Source organism: Arvicanthis niloticus, chromosome 22 (genome assembly GCF_011762505.2).
Source record: "Arvicanthis niloticus isolate mArvNil1 chromosome 22, mArvNil1.pat.X, whole genome shotgun sequence".
NCBI lineage: Eukaryota > Metazoa > Chordata > Mammalia > Rodentia > Muridae > Arvicanthis > Arvicanthis niloticus.
Genome location: NC_133429.1, coordinates 2,176,645 through 2,185,381, shown reverse-complemented (window position 1 = coordinate 2,185,381; position 8,737 = coordinate 2,176,645). Strand labels below are relative to the sequence as shown.

At 55.7% G+C, this 8,737-nt stretch overlaps 1 protein-coding gene across 3 annotated transcripts; it reads left to right on the top strand.

The window, feature by feature from the left end:
- The first annotated feature begins 241 nt into the window (after positions 1 to 241).
- On the top strand, positions 242 to 7,058 carry Reep6 (receptor accessory protein 6). Of its 3 annotated transcripts, XM_076919477.1 has the most exons (6): positions 361 to 594; positions 3,967 to 4,060; positions 4,149 to 4,287; positions 4,458 to 4,626; positions 5,359 to 5,439; positions 5,710 to 7,058. In XM_076919477.1, the coding sequence occupies exons 1-6, from the start codon at positions 480 to 482 to the stop codon at positions 5,745 to 5,747; spliced, it is 636 nt and encodes a 211-aa protein (XP_076775592.1). In that variant the 5' UTR covers positions 361 to 479; the 3' UTR covers positions 5,748 to 7,058. The 3 variants fall into 3 exon arrangements, with proteins under 3 accessions (XP_076775591.1, XP_076775592.1, XP_076775593.1); XM_076919478.1 differs by lacking the exon at positions 5,359 to 5,439; XM_076919476.1 differs by lacking the exons at positions 3,967 to 4,060; positions 4,149 to 4,287; positions 4,458 to 4,626; positions 5,359 to 5,439 and having other exon boundaries at positions 242 to 594.
- The last annotated feature ends 1,679 nt before the right edge of the window (positions 7,059 to 8,737 follow it).

Here is an 8,737-nt window from a genome sequence, read left to right as displayed (position 1 = left end):
AGTGTAGTCCCGCCTCCTTTGTGATGAACCCCGCCTTTTCTGGTCTGTCCAATCAGCGCTGATCTTAACCAGGCCCCTCCTACCTGTCCCTCAACTAGCTCCACCCACGTCAATCGCTCTCCGTCAATAATCTACCTCTTGTCCAATCAGTATCTTGCCACACCCTCTTGACCAATGAACACGCCAGCAGCCTGGCGCCCCGCCCCCTCCGGGCTCTCCTCGCTGCCGCCCCGGCCTCCACCCTGGCCAGAGGGCCATGCGGCCGGGGAGACGGGGCAGGCCCCACCTCCTTTGTCCGCCCTGCCCTCCCATTGGCCAGAACAGGGGGGCGGGGGCGGAGCCAGGGTCCGGGGCCGAAAGCAGCGGGCCGGGGGCGGGGCCGGGCGGTGCGCGGGTGGCAAAAGTGGTGCGTTCTCGGAGGGGCCGGTGCGCGAGGCTGCGGGCGTGCTTGAGCGGCCTGCCCCGCGCCCGCCGCTGCCATGGACGGTCTGCGCCAGCGCTTCGAACATTTTCTGGAACAGAAGAACGTGGCCACCGAAGCGCTCGGGGCGCTCGAAGCCAGGACCGGTATAGAGAAGCGGTATCTCGCCGCGGGTGAGCCTGGAGAGGGGTGCATTGTCGCCTGGTCCCCAGCGGGCTCCATGAGGTCCTGGGTTCCATCACTGGAAGGAGCGCATGACATGGGTCCTAGACGAGTTCCAGGAGGCCCTGGGAACCCAGACCTGGCTCCTGGGTCCCATCCCGGGATAAGTTGTATGACCCAAGTATTGATTGGGCTCCTTGAAGTTTGGGTGCCCTCACCCTGGAAGGGGTTTACATCTTAGGTTTCCTGTGGGTTATGGGAGGCCCTGGGTGCTTAGACTTAGCCGCGGCATCACATCTCTAAAGTGGACTCTCATCACAACTCCCTGTTTAGGCACTGTGAGGTTCTGGGGACTCTGACCTAGTGTGCACATCCTAGGTCCCTGGGGGCCTCTACAAGGCCATAAGGACTCAGACCTAGAAGGGGTGCGTATCTCAGGACCCTGATAGATCTGGCAAAAGGCCTCATGAGGTACTAGGCACCCAGACTAGACTTTAGGGTTCTGCCTGGGAAGGAGTGCACAACTGGGTCCCCAACAGGTAACCAAGATGTCCTAAGTCCCTATCCATGGAAGGGGAACACATTCTGGTTCCTCCAGGGACTCTGATATTATCTGGGGACTCTGGCCTACCTGTGGGGTCTCATCCTGGAATTGCAAGAAGGGGGCTTTTCATTTGCCTGCCTCTCCAAAGTCTTTGGAAAAGAACACCCTAGGGTCCTATAGCACTCTCCATGTGACCTGCCTCCTCCTGGGGCCCTGGATGCATGCCAGGCCGCAAGTCTGGTTTTTCCAGTGGCCCAACTGGCCTCTATGTGGGTGGAAAAACAAGACAACACCCCCAGCCCCTATCAATCCACTGTGTTCCCAACCAACCCCTTCTCTCATGTTCTCATGGAGAAATGTCCCCATGTATCTCTGGGGCAGTTGAGGCCAAGGCTGGAAAGGGACTGACCCAACAGCCAGACACTAGTCTTCCCGTCCTCGGAGCCCCGGCACCAAGAGCTCTGAGTCAGTATTTGTTGAGCTGAGATGGTGTGTGGGACCTGAGGAGTGGAGAGCCTGCAGGGAGGGACCATCCATCCAAGCACCCCAACTGGATTTAGGTCCATTCTTGTTCCAGACACTTTCTGTAGTGTGGTAAAGGCCTTGGTCCGTCATCTTTCTGAAGTGATTTTAGTGTGCTTTTTTTGGGGGTCTTCAGAAGCCCACAGCCTTGTTCTGAAGTCCGCCTCCCTTCCTGAATCAAAGGCCCATGGCAACTGTGTGAAGGACATAAAGCCCTTGGCCACAGATCCCCAGGGTTTCATGTACTGTCACTTCCTCACCAACTGAAGGGCGGGCTCCCATACCCTGTGTGTGTATGTGTGTGTGTGGGGGGGTCTGAGATCTGCGTCCGGATTCCACCTGTGACTCAGCACTACAAGGCAGCCGATTGTCCCGCTGCTCAGGCCAGGTACCAGCTGCAGCCTCCATCCAGCTTTCCACATCACTAGGCAAATTGCATCATAGTACCCTGAGAGGGGGCAGCCCGGAGGGGAGCTGAGTACCAGGAGGCAGGGGCTGTATTGGGAAACCCTTCACCTGTCCTGTCGATCTGTCTCTGTGCCTCTGCTCCCTGCCCTAAGGTTTTGCCTTTGTTCAAGGTTATCCTCCTCCTGCTGAGGTTGCAGTTAAAGAGATTGAGGGACTAGTACACTGGGAAAACCCTCTCCACCCCCACGAATGCCAGCGATAGGGTGACATCCCCCACCTGCTTCAGGACCCTTATCGCAACTGCCCCAGAAGGCCACGCTGTGCCCTTAGACATTAAATGAGGTTGGCAACTTTACTCGGGTGGTACAAAGGTCACTGGGGCCAGCTGCTGCCCCCTCCTTCATCCTCAGGTTCCAGATGATAAGACCCAGAGCAAATGGAAGGAGGGGCAGGGACTCTGACCTTAGACTCAGAAGCCCGTGTCCCTGCAGATAAGTCTCTGGGGGAGGAAGGAGGAGCCATCCCAGTCCCAGCTGCCTGAGGGCAAAGGTCCCTTCATGTGGATAAGCCTTCCCCCCCTTGCCCAGCCTCTGACCTTCACTGGAGCATAATAAGGCTCCAGATCCCCCAAACACAGACCCCCTAGCTCTTCTTTGGCACCTTCTAGTGGCAAGTTCACAGGGTGACCACAATCAACCACAAGTGCCCCGGGGTGCAGAAGTCAACCCCAGCCACCCCTGCACATGGACAGCAGGTGAAGCCAGAGAATAAGGAACAGCTCACCTGTTTTTCGGGAGGCAGGAAGCACACGCTGCAGAGAGACAGAGACACTGAGACAGAGAGGTCTTCCATTGGAAGGTTGGGGCAATCAGATTTTATGGCCCACTTGTTTGGCATGTGCCTCTACCTGCTGAGCCATCTGGCTGGCTTCTCTCCACTTGCTCTGTGAATCTGTAGCTCCTCACTTCAGGTAGAGGTCCAAGGATCTGTTTGTCTCTGTCACCCTCTCCCAAGTGCTGGGTTTCAGAGAGACTGCAGCAAGCCTGTTCTTGTAGGTTCTGTGTTTGTTTGTTTGTTTCTTTGTTTTTCGAGACAGGGTTTCTCTATGTAGCCCTGGCTGTCCTGGAACTCACTCTATAGACCAGGCTGGCCTTGAACTCAGAAATCCACCTGCCTCTGCCTCCCAAGTGCTGGGATTAAAGGCGTGCTCCACCACTGCCCAGCGGTTGGTTCTGTTTTGTTGGTGTGTGCTGAGTTCCAAACGCACATCTTCTGGCCTTCGTAGAAAGCATTTACTCAACTGTGTCGTCTCTCTCCCCTGCCCTTTTTGGGTGGTGGGGTTTGAAACATGGATTCTGGGGCCCAGGCTGCCATTGAATTCACTTTGTGATCTGTGTGCGCTGTCATCTAGTGCTCCAGAGGATGACATGGGAGGGACCAGAGTCAAGGCCAACCTGGGCTATACAGTAAGACCCAGTATCAAAAACCTCAAAACAAAACAACACCCCAAGATAGTCATTGTGGCAGAGCACGCCTCTAATCCCAGCACTCAGGAGGCAGAAGCAGGCGGATCTCCATGAGTCTGAAGCCAAGCAGGACTGTGTTGTGAAACCCTGTCTCAGAGAGGAGGAGGAAGAGGAAGAAGAAGAAGAAGAAGAAGAAGAAGAAGAAGAAGAAGAAGAAGAAGAAGAAGAAGAAGAAGAAGAAGAAGAAGAAGAAGAAGAAGAAGAAGAAGAAGAAGAAGAAGAAGAAAGAGGCTGAATTCTTGACCCAAAACTGAGCCCTGGGCATCAAGCCAGGGTTCAAGGCCACAATAGGGGTTCACTGCCCAGGATGTCACCAGGAAAGAGGTACAGGGAGCTGTCAGGTGCTGTGTCACAAGGCATTCCCAATGCTCTTGTCTTTGCAGGAGCCCTCGCCCTTCTAGGCCTGTATCTTCTGTTCGGCTACGGGGCCTCTCTACTGTGCAATGTCATCGGATTTGTATACCCCGCATATGCTTCGTGAGTGCAGCAGTCCATAGGGGTGGGAGGCTTCCGGTGCTCCCAGATGGCACCCTGAGGGCAGACATGTGTATTCCCATCTGGACAGAGTCAAAGCTATCGAGAGCCCAAACAAGGACGACGACACTGTGTGGCTAACCTACTGGGTGGTGTACGCCCTGTTCGGTCTGGTCGAATTCTTCAGCGATCTACTCCTGTTCTGGTTCCCTTTCTACTACGCGGGCAAGGTGGGCAGACTGGCCAGCCTGGGAGCACGTGGGGAAGCATAGCAGTGGGTTCCCGGTTTGACAGTGTGCTGTGTCCCTGTGTATGGGACAGGGCTCTGTGGGACAACGTAGTGTGCTCCTATGTGGGGGGCTGGGCCCTGTGAGTGACAGCATACTGTGTCCCTATGCAGTGCGCCTTCCTGTTATTTTGCATGACCCCCGGGCCCTGGAACGGGGCGTTACTACTGTATCATCGCGTCATAAGACCTCTGTTTCTAAAACATCACGTGGCACTAGACAGCGCGGCGACCCAGCTAAGCGGAAGAGCACTGGACTTAGCAGCTGGGATAACGCGGGACGGTGCGTACTCTGGGCAGATGCCCATGGATACTGGATTTGTTTTGTTTTTTTCACCCCCTTTGGGTTTCCTTAAATTTGTTTTTTGTTTGTTTGCTTGTTTTGGTTTTTGTTTTTTCTTTTGTTGTTTTTTGAGACAGGGTCTCACTAGTAACTTACTTTGTAGACCAGGCTAGCCTTAAACTCCTAAAGATCCACTTATCTAAGCCTCTTTCCAGAGAGCTAGGATTAAAGGTTCATGCCACCACCCATGGCTAATTAGGTTGTTTTGAGACAGAAAGCGCCGGGCGGTGGTGGCGCACGCCTTTAATCCCAGCACTTGGGAGTCAGAGGCAGGCGGCTTTCTGAGTTTGAGGCCAGCCTGGTCTACAGAGTGAGTTCCAGGACAGCCAGAGCTACACAGAAAAACCCTGTCTCAAAAAACCAATCCCCCCCCCCCAAAAAAAAGTATTTTATGTAGCCGAGGGTGATCTTTTGTTCCTGATCTTCCTGCCTCTACCTCCTGGGTGCTGGGATGACAGGTGTGACAGTATCACCCTGCCCTAGCTTGCTTCTGGGTCTCAATTGACTCTCTGTCCGTGTCTGTCCCTGTGACTGGATTTGCTTGTCTGCCCACTCGCCTGTTTCGAGCCTCCTGACCCAGGCTACACTCCTTGTCTTGCGTCTCGACCACCCCTGCATGGCTCTGCTATTCTCTTACTGTCTGCCTCTCTCTCCTCGGCTGTCGGGAACCAGTACTACAGGCCTTGGCTCGGGGCCGGGCTCTCGTCACCCCAGCCTCAACATCGGAGCTCCCAGCCGCTCTGGAACCGGACCGTATGTAATTCTCTGGGAGAGATTTATAGGGCATGTGCATTCAGTGTGCATATAGTGTGTGTGCATGTGTGTGCAAGGATACGGTGCATGCTGCTCTGGGCATGCATATGTGCAGGTGCCCATGGACAAGCATGTCCCAGGAGGAGCAGAGTGTGCAGGTCTATGTTCAGATGTCTGCAGAGACCACATTCTTACCAGCTCTCCATCAGAGCTACTCTGGCGGGAGGGTCCCCAGCCACCCTCACACACCATCCTTTCTCCTCTCCACAGCCAAGTCAAGTCAGAGCCTGCTCCTGAGCCACAAGTGAGGTCTGCTGGCAGCCTGTGTGCGGATCCCCCAGCCACTGACAAGGAACACACAGCTGATGATGCCCAGGCCTCTGAGAATTCTTCAGACTCCCAGACAGAGGAAACACAACCACAACCACAATCACAACCACAACCACAACCACAGCAGCAACAGCAGCAGCAGCAGCAGCAGCAGCAGCAGCAGCAGCAGCAGCAGCAGCCACAGCGCCGACCCTCAAGCCCAAGTAAGCCAGTAGGAAGCCCGTCCCGCGCTGCGAGTGGCCAGTCCCCGTCCCCGGTCAGCCCAGGCTCCACATCTGCATCCCGGGGTCAGCTGGCCACTGGCTCTGTCAGCGGCTCCCAGATTCCCAGCAAGTCCCGGCCCCATCGCAGCCGTGGCAGTTTGACTCCCAGAGCTGCACAGCGTGCCCGGCTCCCCAGTGCTACACTGGGGTCCACTCAGTTGCCTATGCGCTCGGGAGGTGCCTCACAGCCCACAGGCCGGTCTTTGGGACCCAGTCGGACAACAGGCCGCCACACGGGAACAAACCAGCAGACCCCTCAGGTCTCCGCAGCAGCCCAGCCAGCAGGCCGGGCGGCGGTGGCAGCAGCAGCTGCTGCAGCAACACCAGTGGCAGTGGCAGCGCCAGCAGCCACAACTGCACCCACTTCCACACAGCGTGTCAGCGTCTCCGCCCAGGGCTCGCCTAGAGCCCAGTCTCCCGGCACACCCCCTGACCCCAACCAGGCTGGCAGCAAAGCTCCTGTCGAGCCAGGGGATGCAGGCTCCAAGAGCAACAAGCAGGGCCAGAAGACACAGGTGGCCTGCAACACCTCAGTGCCCGATCTGCTGGTCCCCTGTCACTCTGATTCCTCTCTGGACTATTTGTCCGAGTCCACCACAGAGATCACCTGTAAATGGCCAGAATATAGTCACCAGCTGCGCTGCCCAAGACACTGCTGGCTTTTGCCACATCTGGCATACTAGTGGCATGCCTGGACACCTATGGGCCACGAGACCTGAAGGGACACCTGCCCAAGAGAGCCACATGAAACACTAGACCACCAGAGCACCACACAAGAGCCACATCGAATAGCTGCCCGCCATAGAAACAAGTCAAACATCAGGCACAACGCCATGTGAGACACCCCCCAGCCAGGCCTCCACACATCACTGCCCGTGGACTCCCAAGTGAGGCACCTACCACACAGCCATATGAACTACCCCCACAGTGGCACCACACTTCCATCAGGTGCACGTGAGACACCATCTGGGGTCCCCGTGTAACATCTATCCTCCGAGCACGCAATAAAGTCACCGCTCAGGCTCACCAAGTGTGTCTGCTCAGCTCTGGATGAGACTCCTGGAGCACCAACCGTGTGGTCAGGCCCCAAGGGAACTGAGGCAGAGGGTGGCAAGGTCACCTACCCTGGGTCCTGCCAAAGGGACCAAGAAACACGAATGCCCAGGCAGGAAACCTCTGTCCTTCCTGAGACAGAATTTTCATCTATAGCCCAGGCTGGCCCAGAACATATGTTCTCCTGTCTCAGCTCCCTAAGTTCGGACATCACAGCTATGAGCCACCATGCATGGTGTCCCTCTGCTTGGGATAAAAAGATAGTGTTTACTCCAGATAGAGAGGGGCAGCCACAGGCTAAACACCAGCAGTGAGGCAGGTCCGTCTGTGAAGCAGGGCTTATTGGGGTTGCAACAGGGCAGAAGTAACTCAGGCAGCACGGTCTCGCAGAAAAAGGTCACCCCAGCATGGGCTACCAGTCCTCTCCCCATTATTGTTCAAAGACTAGAAAGGTTTCCCGTGATTTTCTAAGATTTTTATTGTTTTTATGTCTATGTGCCGGCCTGTGCACGAGGTGCCCAGAAAGGGCAGAGGGGCCACTGGCAGAGGAGTTGCAGGCACGAGCCAACAGCGTGCATGCTGAGAGCATCTCTCTTGGCCCTGTCAGCTTTCCTGAGCCTCGCTCTCTTCTCACTATTCCATCTTGCCTCAGGGAGAAATGTCTGTCAGGAGAACACCGCCACTCGCAGGTCCATCTCCCTCCACCCCTGTGGAAGACTAGTGGCCAGGTTCATTCCCTCGTCTCTCTCCCCAGAAGCAAAGGCAAAGAGAGAGCTGGGGTTAGCTTGGGTGGGAGCCAGGAATGTCCAGCAGCTCTCGACACACGCCTGACACTTCTGCTTGGGCAGCTGGAGTGCTGGGCGGTGCTCATGGGATCCGTGTGGGACAGAGCCAGAGTCCGGGCGAGTGCCCCTGCAGACAGCTGGGGTCACAGACCACGTAGGTGTTTAGATTTTTTTTTTTTTGGTAGATCTGCAATGAAATCCAGCAATTCCTGACTACTGGGCCAGGGCTCCACCCTGACCACACCCCCATCCCCTCACTTTCACCGACCTTTCCATCCCTGGCCCTTCAGGTCGAATATCTGGTAGAAATAGTGCAGTGAGGGCAGCCCTAAGCGGCAGCATTGCTCACCCCGCGGTGACGGTGATCGGTAGGAGCGACTGCCCTGTATAGCCTCGGGTAGTGCAGTTTCTCCCTTCCCAGGGTCTGCTAGGGATGTGTGGTTCTATGCATCCAACACAATTTCCAGAAAACAGAGTAGCTTAGAGGCCAACAGTCCAATCATACCCCACCCTGAAGGGGGAACTAAGTTGGACCTTGGGGTATTGGGCTCAAAGCATTCACAAGTTTAAGGGTATCTATCCTCTGCTACATAGGCTAGCCTAGGCTACAGGAGACTTTCAGGAGCATTTGGGCTGGGTGTGGTATAACAGTATAGACCAGAGGATCTTTGGCAGTCTGAGACCAGCCTGGTTTACACAGCAGGTTGCAGGCCAGCAGCGGCTACATGGCACGTTCCTGACCAGCCTGGTCTACCTAATAAGACTTTGTCTCAGAAAAAGGAATAAATAGAAGTGAAGTTGTCAAGATGGTGTGTTCCAGGGCAACAGGAGCTGCTGGTTAAAGGTTCTGGGACAGAGGGTACAGCC